Source organism: Gadus morhua, chromosome 18, assembly GCF_902167405.1.
Source record: "Gadus morhua chromosome 18, gadMor3.0, whole genome shotgun sequence".
Classification (NCBI taxonomy): domain Eukaryota; kingdom Metazoa; phylum Chordata; class Actinopteri; order Gadiformes; family Gadidae; genus Gadus; species Gadus morhua.
This window is the reverse complement of record NC_044065.1, coordinates 8,217,102-8,236,396: the sequence shown is the minus strand read 5'-3', so window position 1 is coordinate 8,236,396 and position 19,295 is coordinate 8,217,102. Positions and strand designations below refer to the sequence as shown.

Genomic DNA, 19,295 nt, shown 5'->3' with positions numbered 1-19,295 from the left:
TGTGTGTGTGTGTGTGTGTGTGTGTGATTTCCATCCAGCCGCCCGTAATACAGCATCTCCCCATGCTGTATTACGGGCTCATCGGTTTCCCTTTCCGTCTGGGACCTAATGACCCGACTCTAATTGCACAATGTCAATATTGTTGCATTTGGATTCCCTCAGCACCCATATTATATGCACAAAGTGGGGTGACACACCGGTGCTCAATACTGCGGAAGCTCAGCCGTTGGACTTGGTGCTCCATAACGCTGATATCATGTTGCCCCCGGCCCTGTCGTCTTGTACTCTCCCTGAGATCTCTCAGCCCCAGTGTGCTCCGGCCCAGTCGTATTAAGAGGTATTCTGTAATGTGCATCTTTCTCGATTTAAGTGGTTTGTCTGGCCTGCTTTGGGTAGGGTTTCCTGTGTTTGGCTGGGGCGTCATCAATAGCGTGTTGCTGCCTCATCTACTATATGTTTATATGTATAGATGTATTAATAATGTATGTATGGTTCTGAATCAGTGTTTGACAACAGTTTTTGATGTCTAAAACACAATTAAATAACAAAATTATAATTTCCAGCAATTAAATATATTGAGGCCTTCGCCCACTTTCCTTACTAACCAGTATCATCAAACCTTAACCTTAACTAAAAAAAACACACAAGGCAAAGTGGTGACATTGAAATTATCGGCCTGCCCAAAGACCCACAGACTAATAACGGGACCCTAATCAATAGTCCGACTCAAACTTTATTAACGTCCGGAATTAAAAGTGCGCCGATCAATGGCCTGACACACGACCGCATGACACTTAGATGGAGAGCCACTGCCTCAGGAAACCCAGCGGGCCGAACCTTCCTCATGTTATATTAAGGCCAACACCCGCTCAGACCCTCGAAGGCACGTCGAAATAGGAATTTGTTTGGGCAATTAAAGAGGAAGTTTGGCTCTAATGTCGAGGCCGATGTAATCCTGGCAATTTGGTTAACGCGGTTCACATCTGAGGTCGGGTTGATAGCCGATCAAAGGCAGAGTGACGTAAGGATTACCGATCAGCCCAGCAGCGGTCGGACTGTGATCTCAGAGCTCCGGCGGTGGCAGCGGCGGTGTCGTTAGCTGAGCGGGGGAGGCTGACGATCTAACGAGGCCTTCGCAGGCCTCCGCTTCGGGATTTATACAAGAAAAGATTAAAGAACCCCCCCCCCCCCCCCCCCCCCCCCCCCCCCCCCCCGAGATTAAATATGTAATCCCGAAACCAAAAACCGAGATAAGGGATTACAAGGACAGAATAAATTCCTTCTCAAGGAAACGCGAGACGCTATAAACGACTGGCGGAGGACGGTTTAATCCTTTAAGGCGTGGTTCTTGAGGAGACGGCAGTGTTCCCTCCACATATCACCAACTGACGTTTATTCATTCATTTCCCCCCTTTTTTTGGAATCTTAAAATAATACAGGCACCCTATCTCTGCAAAACAATTTACCGAGGCGTTCCGCTTCGTGTCTGTTCGGACATACATGATGGATTTGTGTCATTGGGTCTCAGGCGGTAGTGTGGCGGGCAGCAGGCAGGCAGCAGGCAGTCCTAACCGATGTGTGCAACATATCATTGTAAAGACATTATTAGGGTTATGCTCTTGGAAAGCAATAACGTCCACTATTGCGATAATCTATTTCAGCGGTAGGAGCCTCTCAAATGTTCCATGCGCGGGACTCGAAGGGGGCATTATAACCTACACACCACCGGCCCCTGGGTAACCTCCATAAGTCAGCCCGGTGTCAATAGAAAGGGCTTTAAATATTGATGATAAGGGTGTTCGCCTCTCTCACCCAAAGATTATTTCCTAGTGGGTTGGGGGGGGGGGGGGGGGGGGGGCTGTGAGGGATTTTCCCTCTGACATTTAGGAGATGGCAAACACAGCCTTAGGCAGTTCGTCTTGTCCATGTGTTTCCAAGGCCATGATATGCCTATGTTCTCTCTGTTTCTAGAAAAGGGGGTAGAAAACAAGCATAATGCCAAAGAAAATCGTATTCAAAATAGGGATGGCCTGTCTGGTCGACCAATAGCGTTGTGAAACTCCCTCTATAACAGCTAACCTCCCCGGACCAAATGTCGTCTTGTTAAAATTTAACTTTTAAATTTAATAATACCACCCCCTTACATTGACTGCCCCACACAAAGAAACCTACACGATTTCACGCAGGAGACACGTCATGTAAATGCTGCGTCAGATCAAACCGCCAATTTGGACGGTCCAGCTGAGGCGCGCTGGGAGGAAATCCCTCTGCTGTTCCGCCGGCTTTAGACATATATGGGCACGTGTCATCTGCGCGCGACCTGCATTTATTCATGAATTAATAGCAAATTCTTGTTCCGGAGTCACGAAGACAAAAGACGCCGAATTCCCTCGAGGAGACTGACCTCGAGGACACGCGCTTACCAGCTGGACTTCAGGGCCTCCCCTCCCCTCTCCCTCTCCCTCTCCCTCCCTCCCTCTCGCTCTCTGTCCGTCTTTCTCGCATCACTGTGTCCGTCGGTCCCTAACTTTTAATATTGTTCACCCTCTGGATGTAGGTCTACAAGCACGCGAATGGGCACGCTTACACGCACGTACGCATGCACGCACGCGCGCACACATGCATACATACAAATATATATACACACGCGCGCGCGCACAAACACACACACACACACACACACACACACACACACACACATAAACTTGCTGGTTAAAAATAGGCCAAAACTGAATACTTTTTGCCTTATTGTAATGTTTTGAATATAAGTTGACTGAGATGGCCAAAGGGCACAAATCAATATCAACTAAAATTAATAGGATTTTGAGACTTTAGTCGAAATCGAATGAAGATAATACGCCTTATTAAATGCACACGAGAAATAAGGGAGGAATTGATCAACATTATGGTAACGGAACTTGAGCGCTGACGATAACCCTTTGCTGCCACCTGGCGGTAATAAAACACATTACAGGTATTTACAGAGGGACGGCAACTTCTTTATTAGCCGACCATAAACCCAAACATAAAGTCATAAAGTCGTAAAGTCACAAAATAAATGACGTATTTATCTTGTAATTAAAAATTACACTGACATCACCAACGGTGAATCATGTAACAAATTAATCATTTGTAAATTAATCATCAAATTAACCCTAATGGGAGTGATTCACCTTACATTACATGAGGTTTATAGAACCTCTGTTCAACAATGGGATTGTAGTCTGAGTTAGTGTGCTATGATCGTCATGTGACATACTGTTGACTAGGTTGTTGTTTTGGACGTGTCGTATATTTGATCTGTGTAAGAGGGTTTCACATGACGTCAGGGTCACGTACATTCCAATTGTCATTTCAGACATTTCTGACACTTGGAATGACTTTTCTATTCCCCCATTATAATAGGAATAAAGTTGGTGAATCTAGAATTTATGTTTAACCAAGGAGCACCAAGAAAGCTGCCCCGGAGTTCCTTGATGGAACTTCAGGGTCACATGATCGAAACTCTCCTACATCGGTTGAACCTCATCCTTTCCCTATCTACATCTGCTCAGCCATCACCGAGTCCTTCACTCCGGCCGCCAGCACGGAGAAGAGGAAGGGGGGGAACAGAGAGCGGAGGTGGAGAGCCACCCTGGGGATGGGGTGAGCCAGCAGAACCTCTTTCCTCTTCCTGTTCACCGTCCGCACGATCTCATTGGCCAGGGCGGACGGGCTGACGCCGTGGGTCAGCTTGCTGGCGATGACTGCGGGCGGGAGAAGAAACAGACAGGATGTGAGTGTGTTTCTGGACCCGGAGGGCCGATGCGCTCTCACATGGGGGCCCTCATACGTACATGCTGCGAGGCCGCCGACGGGTTTAGCGGGGCTCTTGGCCTCGGGCTCGGGGGTGGTGGCGTTGATGAAGGTGTGGCTGATGGTGCTGACGGAGACGCCGTACTCCTCCACCTCGGCCCGCAGGCAGTCGAAGAACGCCTGGGCCGCGTGCTTGGAGGCGGCGTCTTCAATGACACACAGACCACATGCGTGCACACACACACGCGAAAAACAAAAACACAAAGGCATACACGCACGCAAACAAACCCACACCCACCACACAGACACACACCATTTACAAAAGAGGTGTGACCCGCCCACGACTAAGCTCCATTCCATTCATAACCTCAGGTAATGTCTCACCTAATGGCTTTTTCTGTCTCAACAGAGGAATCCTAGTTGCTGCCTTACACTTCACACAACCACGCTGCGGTGAGCACATTATGACGTGTTGCGCTTTAAATTCCTGACACATTCAACCCCAGGCAAAAAGTCACAGTTTGTTGAAATGTTGATCTGTTGAGTGGTGTTCTCACAATCCTGCTGCACAGGTACAAAAACTATCAGAAGGGCTAGGAAAACAACTTACAGGAGCTCCTGAAAGGGACAGCCAGCCTGCCCTGGATGCTGTTGACCAGTAGAATGTGTCCAGATCTTCTCGAGATCATAGTGGGGAGGATACCTGTCACAGACGACATTACCAGTTGACTATACTGTAGTAGTTATCTGCAATCCATTACCCAACAGTCAACGGTACAGACTCCTCCCTAGGTATAACTTGTCTCTACCTTTGGCTAGCGTGCTGGGCCCAAAGTAGTTAATGTCCATGATGTTTCTGTCCAGCTCCAGGGAGACGCTCTGCACAGGAGCCTTCAGCTTCATGCTGCTGTTACAGACCAGCACGTCCACGCAGCCGTAGCAGTCCACCACCTCCGAGACCACCTCCTCCATGCTCTCCATGTCACTGAAGTCCAAGATCACCAGCTTGGGGGCGAACGTCTAAAGTCCAGGGGGAAGACACAGGAACGACAGAGACGAGTCAGTCTGTGAGGCTGTGACGCGTGCTAACGCATGAGACTAGACGTGGATAGGTCAGAGGAGCAGCAACAACTCCTGATCTGTTGTGGTATCATTCTTAGGACTCGTTATGCGTCGATGGGATCTGGAACCATGCTGCCGTGTGAAACTAAAGTATTATGAACATGAGTATGATCAGGATTGTTAAAATTATTATTTGTTTGATTTGCAAATTCAACCCCCTGCTGATGTGCAGTCAAAGCCGGGGCCTTTCCTCGCTTCATCGCAGACCGATGTTGTTATGGTTGAGCGTGTTTTGATTGTGTGTGCCCCCCCTTCCTCTACCTCCTCCTCTACCGCCCGTCTCTATGGACACATCTGCTCCGGCTTGTTTACAGATGATACACAGAGGACAGCCTACTGTCAAAGAGCAGGATATCCTGCCATTGTGTGTGTGACCCAGAGAGGATGTGGGGGATCGGACCGCATGGTCCACGGCGCAGAGGAGAGAGGAACTGACCGCTGTCGCCTTTAGAGGATCAAAACCCTGCATCATGTACTGTATGTCCTATACTGATGTAGAGGGGATTTGTGATTTGTGATTTGTGGTGATAAATCCTCAATAGTTCCATTCACTGACCGATTATTATTATTCAAATAAAATGTTATCATGCAATCATTGTAAAACAGGAAGTAAATGTAAACCTCCCACGCAGAAGTTTAAAGCCAGAGTGGCAATTTCTAGACATGCTTTTGTAAACATTTGATGTCGTTAATGCAGGCCATCATTGTCCTCACCTCTTTGGGATCAGCATCACTTGTCAAAGAGTCAAAAAGAGACTCTAGTTTATCCCAACTGGTCCCACACAGAACCAGACGGGCTCCGCCCTTGTGGAAGAGTTGTGCACACTCTGAAACAGAACATCAAACATCATAGAGCTGCTGATAGCACATGAACGACACCGGTACATTTCCAGCGCCGCTCAGGAAACCATCACAGCTTGATCCGTTCTGAGTCCGTCAGCGTTCCGGATCTGGTTCGGATGAACCTTTGGTTTTGTGGGCGTCTCGAGTTGGGGATTGAACCTCTGATGAATCCCTCCATACCCAGAATGAGCACTTGAGTTACATTAAGTGTCATAAGATCCCAATAGATCATTTTCAAATGAGTGTCAGAGGCAAGGTGTACGATAACTTTACCTGTAATTACTAGTCCATAAACAAGGACACTTGTATGGAACAGCACCATAGCTCACTTTTAACAGCATGGGTCTTTTCGCTGTGCCAAAATACTTTTTCCAGCATTACTTACCACTGCCCACCCCAGACACAGCGTCGGTGATGACCACCACCTTGTTTCGCACCAACGACTTGGACATGAACTGCAGGACCTCGTTGTAGACGTAGTATATCCCCGCCGCCACCACGATGAGCAGTGGCAGCACCACCACAGAAGGGAGCTCCATGGTTCTCTTTGGAGGGACGACACAAACCCTTCAGGACAGGACACGCCGCGAGCTATAGAGCCACAGAACCACAGGGAATAGACAGGCCAGCCGTTTAGCTCTCCCACAGCATTGGATCATTCTATTTAAGAAAACAATGGTGCAATGGTGTGAATAGCAGGGACTTTATGGTCTACTAGTCAATCGAATGTACATCGCAGTGGGCAGACTTGTATTGGGAATATAGCAATTGATGCATGTGCATACTGCAAAAGATTCCATTGCAGTCAACAATACTTTTCATCCTATTGCGTCATGCGTCCAACTTAAGACCTAAATACTCAGTGCTTCCTGCCCACCCTAAAAAAGGTTGACATTACAACTGAATGTGGATCAAATTTCAATCCTAATAAATCAATTCAGGCAGGGTTTGTCGAGAAAGACGACCAATATCTATACTCTTGTAACCTATTGATACCTTCGGTTATTGTTATACCACACATATACGGAGAAAGAAGCCATTATTGCCTTAAATTTGATTGGTGTTTACATATAAACAGTTATTCTTTGTTTGTATATGTTCAGAACCAAACAAATGTGGTTGATACTGGTTGATAAAACAGAGGTTGAGATATGTACACACATGTTGGCCCTCCGAAGCAAAAACAAGCCTGTATGTTTTCTTACCTCAGACGCACTTACCATGTAAAGTGTGTCTGAGGGCTAAACTGCTAAATATAAACTAGCCAGGCTGCCGTGCCTGGTGTCACCGCCGGGATCTGGTCATTGGACACCCCAAGGAGCAAAACACTTAGGGTTCACTTTGTAAGCGAAAAAACAACTGTAACTTTATTTCTTTTGTTCAAGAAAAACAGCACATTCCCATTACCCTAGTTAAACAGTACTTTAAATGTAGCATTCAAACACAGGGTGGTTGTCTTCTGTGTGGCCATGGGTCCCATCGGCCGAGCTGGTGAATGCAGAGGCACAACACGACAGACACGCTGAATATACACCTGTAATCTCTGTTATTCTTAGTTCACTTACATCACGGCCAGGGAGCTAATCCTTCACACCGGTACTGGCTGTTGTTTTGCAGGGTTTAGTTGGATAACAGTGTATTAGTCCAGCTCCCTCTGTGACCCTTACCCATTCATACAGCCCTCTCTCCCTCGCCCACCCTCACTCTCTCTCTCTCTCTCTCTCTCTCTCTCTCTCTCTCTCTCTCTCTCTCTCTCTCTCTCTCTCTCTCTCTCTCTCTCTCTCTCTCTCTCTCTCTCTCTCCTTCTCTGTCGGCTCAGACACACTCGCTGTGTGGTGAACCGTACTGCCTATAATAGCCTGCGCTTGGGTCAGCCATTATTACTCACACATATGTGGTGTACAATATCTCTCTGGCAACCCTCTCTCTCTCTCTCTCTCTCTCTCTCTCTCTCTCTCTCTCTCTCTCTCTCTCTCTCTCTCTCTCTCTCTCTCTCTCTCTCTCTCTCTCTCTCTCTCTCTCTCTCTCTCTTTCCTGATTTTGCCGACAAGGAAGGTTAGATGAAATATGGAAGTCTCAGCTGTAATACATGTTAATTTATATATTTAAAAAATTAAATCCTTTAACAGTGATCAATGTTGGGAAATTTCCAAAGTATTAATATCTGCTCATAAGTAAATAGACAGAACATGAAGAAAAGTATGTTATGCTATTTCTTATTACGTTGTTTGGAGTAACAAAATAATAAAGAGAAAGTTAAAAGTAACACTTTATTTGCTTTAATATGAATACATTGTATATAAGGTATACAGTCGTATTTTTATATAACAAAATGTTGAAGTATAGAAATATATACTTAAAAATAAAAGTACTCTATTTTTTCCACCCATGACGCAAGTTTGGAAAGGAGAGACTGACAGCGATGAGAAAATAGACACAGGCATAAATAGCCACGCATGAATTCAATGTTGGTGGTTTGAAGAGAATAAGGCCTCTAAAATACTTTCATAAAAGGATATTGATGCTACAATTGTGCAGAAATGTAAGATCCACACATGGGATGAGGCAGGTTCGAACGCTTGCAAAAAACCTGGAGCAGTCTTCCTGGTGGTGGGCGGCGACAGTAAAATACCGCGAGACTCGTAAAATCCAAGCATCATATCTGTGATCTCGCGACCTCCATCCATTGGGAGAGCTCTCGCCTGAAAAGGGAAGAAAATAAAAGCACGGGTGCTCCTGCTAATCGTGTTAGTTATGAAACCAAAGCCCCAATATCAATTTTGGCATGCGTGATAGGATCGACGGTGTTCCCACTGCATGCCGACTTCCCGTTTGGATTGGAACAACAGTTCGCTTTCAGATCCTGGACGCTATTTTGTAACTCCAGTTGAGGAAGCTAAACCCGGGAGGGGATTTCATTAGCTAGCTAACGGGGCTAAGCCAGCTAGCATCACCGGAGCACTGGGCGAACTTCGTCTGGAGAAGCCGCGGCTGCTGCACCCGGGAGAGCAGCCTGTTTGGCAGACAAAAATCTACTTTTTTCATTGTTTGTATCATTCAGATGGGCGTATGTCGATGCCTGATGGACACCGTGGCTCCGGTGCGTGAGGCTGATCCCTGGGTGCATGTGTTGTTTCTGTGGCTTTATCCCAGTGATCTGGTCTCTCCTGTGAGCTGTGATAGCTCGTGATTAGCCACCTCTTCCGACCTGGCTTTGTGGGTGCAGGCCGTGATGCTGAGGTCGCCGCTGGCTTGATGGCAGCGGATCATTCCTCGGGAAGCATTGATTTGAATGAAACGAAACAATCAACAAGAGCGTTCTGTTTAGATCCGTCTTCATGATACACAGTTTAACGCGACAATCGTGCAAAGGAACAATTCGGAGGAGAATACGGGGATTTCGTGGTTATAAGGATATCGAGGGGAATTGCATCCTCCATAGACTGCGGAGTGGAATACAATGTCTACCGCAAAAGAAAACCCCTGTAGGAAATTCCAGGCGAACATCTTCAACAAGAGTAAATGTCAGAACTGCTTCAAACCTCGGGAGTTGCATCTCCTAACGGACCAGGATTTGACGCAGGTATGCATGAACGCTGAATACATACTACACTACAGTACAGTTTATATTCTAGTAATACCTACTAAGGCATGGACCCTCAATGCAATTGTCTCCATCTGTCATTAGTTTAAATACAGTACTCTTTTAAGAACTGTTGTCTAATCTTTGCAAATCTTTATGCCTGTAAAGTTTTAGTTTCTCAAAGCTGCGAAGAAATTGCTATCTAACCAATGTATTGTTTACGGTTACCGGGAAATCTAGCTTTATAGTGTTTTGGTTTTTATTGTAATAATTTAAGGTGTCTGAGCCCAGCACTGAAGGGATGACAACTCAGTCAACAAAAACAAACTAAGATTGAAATAATGAAATCTAATGATAACAAATGTTTTCCACCCTACACCGATGTGCCATATCTAACTAACATACTAGAATTTATAACACAACATAGCCTGTGGGGTTTCCGTAACACATGCTAGATAGGCCCGCTCACAGAAAACATTCCTGGGTCTACTCATCATGTCTGTTTATCTGGAACTGAGTGGAGCTCTGATGAAGAGGCAAATACTGAAGAGATTGTATTAAGGGCTGTGTTTTCCTTGACTCTACTTTCTCCCTCTTTCAATCAGAGGCCATTAGTTTGGTCTCTGTTGTGTCCTGTAATTGATCCCAGGCGCTGGGGTCCAGATGGGCTCTCGAACAAGGCTGAAGAGCCAAAAGCACAACGTCAGCATCCTTACATCCTACTTGTGTGTTTGTTTGGCTGCGTGCTTGTGTGTGTGTGTATGCACACACTCTGTACTGTGTGTGTGTGTGTGTGTGTGTGTGTGTGTGTGTGTCAGTTTGTTTGTGTGTGTGTTTGTCAGTTTGTGTGTCTGTTCTTGTGAGACTGCAGTTGTGTGTGGATAATGTAAAGCAGTTAACCCTTCCAGTGGCTATTACTCCTGCGTGTTTCAGGTTACATCACCAGTCACTCAAATCCCTCTCTTTCTCACACTTTGAAAGCCTTGCTGACGCCATGCATCCACAGAACTACAGTAGTCAGCCATCCTCCCCATGGACTGGTATGGGGCGTCTACCTTGCTCTGCCACCTTAACAGAATAATTTCCCTTATATATACAGACACACACTTAATATAAAACGGTTTCCCTTTGAAATGTTGGACGCGGTTGGAACTGGACCCACCAACGACCCAGTGCACTAAAGTGACAAACAACTTTCGTTTTTAAAGTGCTAACACCTCAAGGCCTCCTTAACATCACTGCCGCCTCACTGCATAGGATTAATGGCGAGGTTGAGGCCCTGCAAAACAACAGGTGACACAAGTTCAAAACGTTGTTCCACAACACGCGCGACGCAAAAGAGTACAACTCATAAGTGCTGCTAATGAACCGTCGATTCATCGATCAGACGATCGGCAGAAAATGTATTGTTTCAAATTGTAATAATTAATAATAATAATCAACCCACACTTTTGGGAGAAAGTGTGGATTTGAAAATTAATCAAATCTATAATTAATCATAAGTCTTTTATAAAGTACATATATCAAACATTTGTGGCAGTTAACTTAACGTTGCTGTTAATTCCAAATAGTTATCACATGGATAACTATAAAAGGAACCGTGTTAGTTTTTCTTAGCTGCTTGTCCGATAAAACGGGAACATTTAAGACATCCCTTTGACTTGTGACATGTGAAGGGGCATTCGCCGTTAGATTGATATGATAGTTAATAGAACAAAGGACTTAATTGACTAATTAGATTTGATTAATCGACTAGTAAATGAATTTCAAGTTGCAGCCCTAGCTCGTCTACGTGGCCGCCAACGGCTCCTGACGTGGAGTGCAAGCTGCCCTCCTGCGTTCAGTGTAGAAGTTTCTGAAATGGAACGCCTCCCCCCCCTTGTATTCATCTGGGGCTCTCTGGCACCGCCACTGCATCATGGAACCGATATCCCACATGGAAGAGGTTTGGACAGGGCGGGGACGGGAGCCGACGGCGGAAGGACAGTGTCCAATACAAACAAATCTCTTTTGTTTGACTCTGAATAGAAGGTGCGCCCGGGAGGGGGGGGGGGGGGGGCAGGGGGGAGCAAGGGGGAGCAAGGGGTCTCTGCTGGAACAAGAGGAAACATTCTTTAATTTCATGCTGCCGATCACTCCATAGATTCTTCTCCTTTTTGAAATCGTGTTCAGGTGGCCAAGTCCAAACCTGTTGAATCTGTTGCCAAGCTTTTTCGTCTTCCTCTCCCCTCCTCAACTAGTCACATGAGTTGATACGGCAGCGGAGGGGGGGGGATGGATCTCGCGGCACGTCTCTCTCCCACTGCCCCGTGTTCCGGAGAGGAAAGCGATCGCATTCAGCGGGAGGGGGGCACTCCGTGACGGGGGCAGTTGGATAGAAGGTCAAGAATCAGATTGAATCTTTTTGTTGAGAATGGCGGAGGAGCTGGGGAATGGGCAGTTTGAAGGAAGAAAGTGTTGCTTTGAATAACCAGACTTTGCGAACCGGAGTTTCACAGAATGGCTCAACTTGGAAACCCTGGTGGCAACCGAAAAGTCCCAAAATCAGACCTAATCTGATTGGGTCTCCCTTCAAAGCTTATTCTGGAAGCCTCTTCTTTGAGTGTTCCTGTCCCTGCGCCCGGTAAATTCCAAATTATGTCAGTCTGCAGAATTTCCTAAAGTGCATATTTGTTTACACGGCCAAATGAAATAAAGTTTCAGCAGGAAGTTGTTTAATGTAAAGACAGTAAGATAGCTTTTCCTACCCCTACAACCGCCCACCTGTGTCACATCCATCAGTTTGTTTTTGTCTGTTTTGTGGTGCCACCCCCCCCCCCCCCCCCCCCCCTCTCTCCTGCGAGCCCAGTTGCCTGGAGTAACCATTTAGACGGGACACACACAGACACACAAGGACAGAGAGAGAGAGAGAGGACCCTAAGGAGGCCCGTGGTGGAGGGGAAACTGGAGTATTAAACGTGGCCCACCTGTGGGAGTGTTGGCGGGGGAGCAGAGCCCTGGCTGGGCGGAAGGAAGGGGTTCCTGTATTAGACGTGTAGGCTGGGGTGAACTGAGAGGCTGCAGTGCAGGCCAGGTGCCTCTGCAGGACTTCTGACGGGCCGGAAGGGTAGCCCCCCCCCCCCCCCGTGTGCATAATATCCTCTGTCTGTACATTTAGGGACACCGTTGAGTTCTTCAACAGCTGTGTGCCTCCATGACTTCTCCTGCTCCATCCTGCCGTACTCCCTTTTTAATATGATGACTCCTTGAGTCGAGATTCAGCAGGCAGCAGGCGGCCAATGTACTCCTCCATCCATCACTGTCTGACTAATTAGTAGCAAATATGGTATATCTAGGTCACGGAGTGCCTACACCAGAATGCTGCTCATGTCGGAGTACGCCTTCCTCTCGGCAGTCGGGTCTCCATAGGCGCGTCTCTGCACGTTGGAACAGGGCAGGTATAGATCCAAGACGCAGGCATGCAGCCACAAGGGAGCATCAAGACCGGGCCGCTATTGGGGGGGGGAAGAGTGCTGATTATCAGCTGCGTTTCCAGAGCAGAAGAAACATTCCCCTTTTTCTTCTGCTGACTTTAAGGACAGGGGGGCGGGTAATGGTTAACACTTGAACGAGAGGGACAGACTGTGAATGACATCAGGCCTATTTGCATGCGTCCTCTGGCCATTGAACCGTTTAGTTTCCGGCCAAGGCCAGAGGTATTTCAGTGGTTGAACGAGTCCATGGTGTGACTCCATGTGCTCGGCCCTTTTGTGTGAACGTGAGACCTGACGGCCAGACAGATGAAATGCCCAGCCAGCGTTTTTTCGCTGAATGCCTCGCAGGCCCAGCTCCCAGGGCCTCGCCGTCTGCAGTGAGGAAACGGGTAGCGGGCAGTCAGCCATGGCATCAAGCAGAAAGTAGATTACAACAGGAGGGCTCACTGACTGGGTTTGTGTGGTTGCAAAATGCCCGGGTGATCAGAGAGCCATCTGGGCCCCAAAGGCATGTTTCTCTTTATTTTTACTCTCTCTCTCTCTCTCTCTCCCTCTCTCCCCGTCCCAGCCGACACTCTTACAGTTTTAATGATTGCCTAAATTGCTTCCCCCCCCCTTCCCTCTTTTACAGGCTAAGCCCATTTATGGGGGATGGCTATGCTTGGCCCCAGAAGGAACTGACTTTGACAATCCTATGCAGAGATCCAGGGTAAGAATGCATGTAGCCCTACATGTTAGTCATACCAGGCTGTGTTTGCTCCAAACATAAAGGGGTAGGCGGGTTTCAGCCTTTTACCTCTAACCCCCAGAAATGTATGAAAATTATATGTTGGGAACCAAAAAACAAGCAGGCAGCAACCATCACTCATTTCACCAAAGCTTTCCTGAGAGCATGTTTTTTAAAGATTTAAATGGGAAAGCATGCAACGGAAATGTCTTCCTAGCTGTTAAGTTTATGTGTGCGTTCACTCGTATTGTTTGCTTATGGCATCACTTCCTGTGTGCCAAGAGATTTCCCGCCACTGGCTTTGGCAGGCCAAGTGTGCTTGAAGCAGTGAGCCGTTTGATTCCTGCAAGGCCTTTCTTGTTGATACTTGACGAGTTACATGACGCAGGTTTGAGCACTGTGAGATTTGCTAAGTTGACTTTAGTACACAAATTATCCTTCCCTCCACGTTTTTTTTTTCTTCTTTCTTTGAGGTTCAGGACATTACAAAACTATTTTCGTTAAATTTATGTAAAGGCAACTTGTCCCCTAACATTTTCATGAGCAGAACTTATAGAATCTCTCACAATGCTAGTAGTCTGCAGAAATGTAAACACTTTTTTATGTCCTTGTTTGCCCTGATAGAAATGGCAGAGGAGATTCTTTGTGCTGTACGAACATGGCTGCCTGCGCTTCGCCCTCGACGAATCGGTGAGTAGTGTCGGTGATCCTTCAAGCATAGAACCAGGGGCCAGCAAAGTTAGTTTTAAGCCTTATCAGGCTTACCTGGGAACAGGGATATCTGTGCCACAGACGAGGCTTATCACACATCTTTTCAAAAGTAAAACAAAATCCAACCATAGTCAATAGTCCTTGCGTGTTGCCAGTTGCAGAAAAACTACCCACCACATCACTGAAACCTTTTTTACTCTTTAGACTACTATACTACTTCTTCTTGGTTGGCTCATAAGAGAAGATGAATGGAGCATTCCAGATAATCATATTGGGGCCCAAGGTAGTACAGGGTCAGAGAAACTCACAAAGCCAGTGATTGAGATTGTGTATGAGGGGCGGTCCAAGCCACTGACACACTGATGGTTCTGGGGATAAGAGCAGTTTGACTGTAAACAGTGCAAGTACAGGCCGGGTGTTTAGAAAACTGCCCTCTCTTGTTCAATGGCGTTGCAGGGGGAAGGAGGCAGCAGTGCGGATTTGAGAAGCACACTCGGCCACCCTCAGCCCAGGGCGCCACTGAAAAGACTGAGTGGCGTCCCGTCCGGCACCACGCCATCCTGCCATTTATATGTGCTCCAAAGGGACCGTCGCCAACCCTTTTCTTTTATACATTTTAAACAATCCGTGTAAACAAAATACAATGAAGGATCGTCATCACAATGTCATATGAGGGGAAACATTGAGAATTGAAGCCCCTCGTTTTTTGCTTGGATACAACAAACGAAAGCCCCTAGTCTAGTGGCTGGGGAGCGCCTTCCATCAATCATTACGGCCGATTTACCAGGCAGAGTGACAAATTGACGAACGCATGTTACACACGACGCTGGTGATGGCTCCGCCGGGGCCAAAGGGTTATGTGGACGTTTGAGGCAACGTTTGAAGTCCAACTTGTCCATGGCTTTGTGCTGTCACTGATCTGCAGCCTCTGACAAAGGGAGGAAGCGCCTTTGTCTTCGGGACCACGCACGTTTCCACCGCCGCCTAGTATGCTTTGGAAGACACGCCTCTGCACTTTAACTGCATTTTCTTCTCATGTAACGGCTATTCCAAAAGCTATTCCAGTGCATTTTCCCCCACCCGTACACCAGGCTGTTCATCCTCAGTGGAGGAGAATCTGGGTTAGGAAAATGCCCATTCTTCCCCAAATGGCCCCAGAATAGAACAAGTTCTTAGAAATGTAGCTTGCTGCCCAAAGCCTTGAAGCAGTTCTGTGATTTTAATTAGAAGGGGTAGGTGGTGTGGTCTTTTATTATGTTTTATGTTTTAAATATAAAGCTTGCTTACTCATTAAAGTAGTTGAAAAAGTATTCATATAGGTTATTTTTTTCCCAATCATTTGGAAACGGTACTATTCCTCACCACGTACTTATGTAAGCACATTTCAGCACTCCAAATATTCAAAGCCCTGAAAATGGCGGTTAGGAATAAGCAAATTGTGCTCACAATACCTTTTTCAGCAATGTTGTCTCAAATCTATTACCCTGTCATACCACCCACCGAATATTTCACCACGTGAAAACTGAGCTTTGACTTTCCCAAGTAGATGCTTGTGATGGTGCCCGCTGGGACGGGAGGTTGCTACGGTGAGAAACATCTCTGCATGAGGGAAACACAAATTGTACCTATTGCAGAACATATTTGTGTCCTAATTAGGTTGTTCCTTTATCTGGGTTGTTGCTGGATCCGTGTAACGCTTTTAAGTTTGCTTTTAAGTTGTCTCTTCTGACCACAATGGAATTCTTGCCGTCATCTGGGTCTAGGGTTCTTATTTGATTAGCTCATGTTATTTATGTGCTATTAAGGCTGTGATTCCCTCAGTGGCCGGCTCCATAAAAGGCTTGGTATGGGACCCATCACGCTCAAGGTGATGGCTATTTACTAAATATAAGCTGGTGATGGGAAGTTTTATGAATAGACTGCTTTAACAGCTATTGTGACCATCGGCTGCCAACCAGTGTATGTATTTTAATCAATTCTGTCTTCCTCGGACTGTGAGATGACCTTTCGGATACAACTGTCTGCGAGTAGCCTTTTTGTACAACCAACGTTTTAATCACTCAAAGAGCATTTATAAAGTGTGAGTGATGACGCTGTGCATTTTAAATGCTGAGGTTCTGGAAACTGAGCGTCGGATCTTGAAGCTGGACTATTTTAGAAGCTCCGAGAAGAAGCGTTCTCCACTCATCATCAGCAGCAGGCAGCATTCCTCTCATATGCCCATATTTGGTGAACTCCAGCCAGACTCACAGCCCAAAGACCACAAACAGACAGAACTAGTGAGCTTGCAACGAAAAAAAAAGAACCCCCCCCCCCCTTCCCCTTCCCAAAAAAAAAAGAGAAAAGACAGAATAGAAAACACAAGTAATGTCCCAGACGTACACATTCCAACACACTCTGTTGCACAAATCCGGTTATGCCGAAAATGACGTCCCCACCACTGGAAAGGCTGCTTGTGGGGTCACAGCGTGGGAATATCTGCGTGAAAGGATAGGCAGAGAGCCCGGGGTGGGGGCCGTCCGAGAGGAAAGGATGGACGGAGAGATGAGGTGGTTTAGGGGGGGGGGGGGGGGGGGTGGAAACTGGTTTTCTGAGGGTGATGGAAATTTAGAGCGTGGCAAAGAAGACCACCAGGGATGCGAAGGTTCAAATGTCAATGATTGTTGGAACAAAGGCACAGTTTTTGTTTTCCTGCTGTTCTATCCTTCAAAAACATAAGCCTGTTTTAGAATTGGTCTTTAAAGCAGGTCATTGCCGCCGGTCATAAAAGCAGAATTTGACTTTGAAAGTCCTACCTCCACCCCCCTGGTAGGAATATCAGAGGGGGGGCGGTTATGTGTTGTGGAGAGATATCAGCGCGTGATGGGCCGACCGAAGTATAGCTTGCTTCTTACTCGATCTGCGATGACATTGTCAGACATGGTTCCCTGATGCTTTTGTCCCAGGGGAGAAAGAGACAGAAAGACCCCCCCACTAGGCGTTTTATGGAGTTCATAGAGTGGGTCCACACCACTGGATTCCACTCACAGCTCGCACGGTTCAGCTTTTCTCAGAAATGTTACAGTCCTCGTAAAACATTTCAATGTTCCACCCGTTTACTGTTGGGCTAAAACGCCCAATTAAAAAGACAATAGCGAAGTACAACGGGAGAATGGAGCTTGTTTGGAGAATCTGAGAAGTCCCGACTTTGCGTTCAATGGGTCATTTTAGTTGAAAGGCGGCGTTCCCCTCTTTAAAGGTATAAAGGAACAAGGTTTTACACAGCTTATTTATGTGTCGTGCATTGTTTCGCCGTGTCAGTCCAGTGTGTTTTATGGTGCCTGCGGTCATGTCATTCTCCCATAGAGGTTGAACTCTGGAGAAGAGCCTGTGAGAAAGTAATTTGGCTGGAACGTCATCCAGGCTAGGCTATAAATAGGCCTGCCCCCGTGGAAGGGCGGGCACAATCGGAGGATATGGGATTGGATCTGTTCTCTGCAAATGAAAACCATGCCCAAATGCATCTGGGTTTGAACGACGCTCATTGGTGCTTTTGCTGGCAGGGAAGTTTCAAAACGAGCCAAAAAGTTGCATTCCCAGGAGCCAGACCAATATCTGCCGTCATTTCAAATAACTCGACAGAAGTTGCAGAGAAGTATTTTTGGTTCAGTTTCGGGCTTCCCGATCACTCATTCGTACATTCATTCATTGCATCACTCATTGCCTGTCAAGACGCAGGAGGTTTTTTCTGTCCAGTCTTAGAATCAAAGTGAGCTCCATTATTCTAGCTCGCCACAGGACATTCTCAGACATTTTTTTTTTCAATCTAATCGTTACCAAGCCTTCTAGAATTCTTAACCAGCTTGAATTCACTTTGGAGGATAAATAGTTAACCAATTTAGAAACTAGGCAGGCTTTGACTAAACGAGAGCAGGATAAATCTTTCGTCTTGAAGCTCTCCTCAGTGATTAGTAATAACACCTACTCGATTTTGGTGGGTCAAATAAAGCAATATTGTCCAGGGCCAATGGCCTGAATCTACAGAAAGGATAAATCTGTCCCCATGACACCCAAACACTTAGATTTTCCATTCGTATATACACTCCCCATCGGGGTGTCACCGTCCCACCCATGCTTCACCGCCACCAGAACAGTCACACCGTCATCCACAGTTAGTTGCCTCAATGACCCCCACTCCCATCATCCCTTCTCACCGCTTGTTCTCCCCTCCCGGTGGAGCGAGTCCCTTGAGCACAATCCAGTGTAATTGCCATATTTGGCACAGCCTCCCTTCTCCTCATCCCAGAGGTTTACAGGCAGCTCTTAATAAAGCTGGATCTGCTTGGAAATTGCCTTAAAAGGAGCCTGGGGACGTGGAGGGCGAGACGGCACCTGTCTCACATCTGTGGGAGGAGCGGCAGCAGAGCCTGCCCACAGGACTCGGAGCAAGCGGAGGCAAGGGTTGACACCAACCTTTTGTGCTTGCATTTCATTTTCTGATTATTCTACCTTTTTTGGTTTTGAAAAATATTCTTATGCTAAAACAGGGGCTTTTAGAAATGACCTAAAAGTAAGGCGGTCATTTAGTAGAAACACAAACGAAGAAGAAGGTTTATAGTTTTTTAATGGGTAGAATAAAACAAACACATTCTGTCTGTAGTTGTAATACATTGGGATGAAGCTATTTCCCTTGTTTGCTAGAATACACAATTCATATCGTACACATTTGTCTATGTACTGCGCATGAAAAACAATTAAATACTGCACGTATTCAGCAGGGTGTAGAGGCATACTGTGGGGTATCCTTGAGATTGTTTTCAGATTTATTTGATTCACTTAAAGGCCATTAAGCCATATTAAGCTTTTTTAAGCCCATTTTGGTTTGATATAAAAGGACGAGTTTTCACGTTTTAATTGTCTGTCATTCAGCATCATTAAGCTCCTGTTTTCGCTCTAATTTGACCCTTTTTGACTTTTTAAATATTTCCTACTTCCTTTAGACTTGCTATTCTCATCATGTCCTCATGGGGAATGTGATGGTATGAATTTCATCTCAGTCTGA

At 46.4% G+C, this 19,295-nt stretch overlaps 2 protein-coding genes across 3 annotated transcripts in view; one reads left to right on the top strand and one right to left on the bottom strand.

Moving 5' to 3' along the window:
- Window positions 1-2,974: 2,974 nt before the first annotated feature.
- dhrs7cb (dehydrogenase/reductase (SDR family) member 7Cb) lies at window positions 2,975-7,511 on the bottom strand. Its single transcript, XM_030341057.1, has 7 exons — window positions 7,326-7,511; window positions 6,146-6,351; window positions 5,632-5,744; window positions 4,605-4,815; window positions 4,406-4,498; window positions 3,837-4,001; window positions 2,975-3,746 (listed from the first exon to the last, which is right to left on the bottom strand). The coding sequence occupies exons 2-7, from the start codon at window positions 6,297-6,299 to the stop codon at window positions 3,541-3,543; spliced, it is 942 nt and encodes a 313-aa protein (XP_030196917.1). The 5' UTR covers window positions 6,300-6,351; window positions 7,326-7,511; the 3' UTR covers window positions 2,975-3,540.
- A 921-nt stretch (window positions 7,512-8,432) lies between these two features.
- The window catches only part of LOC115531666 (myosin phosphatase Rho interacting protein), a 38,710-nt gene continuing 27,847 nt past the window's right edge, over window positions 8,433-19,295 (top strand). For both annotated transcript variants that reach the window (XM_030341052.1, XM_030341053.1), the window contains exons 1-3: window positions 8,433-9,343; window positions 13,448-13,525; window positions 14,168-14,233. In XM_030341052.1, coding sequence (XP_030196912.1) covers window positions 9,221-9,343; window positions 13,448-13,525; window positions 14,168-14,233 — 267 coding nt within the window. In that variant the 5' untranslated portion in view covers window positions 8,433-9,220. The remainder of the gene's footprint in view (window positions 9,344-13,447; window positions 13,526-14,167; window positions 14,234-19,295) is intronic.

Coding starts and splice junctions, on each gene's coding strand:
- dhrs7cb (XM_030341057.1), bottom strand. CDS start 6,299: ATGGAGCTCCCTTCTGTGGTGGTGCTGCCACTGCTCATCGTGGTGGCG. Junction 4,499..4,604: donor GCCCAGCACGCTAGCCAAAG/GTAGAGACAAGT, acceptor CGTCTGTGACAG/GTATCCTCCCCACTATGATC. Junction 4,002..4,405: donor TGTCCCTTTCAGGAGCTCCT/GTAAGTTGTTTT, acceptor GTGTCATTGAAG/ACGCCGCCTCCAAGCACGCG.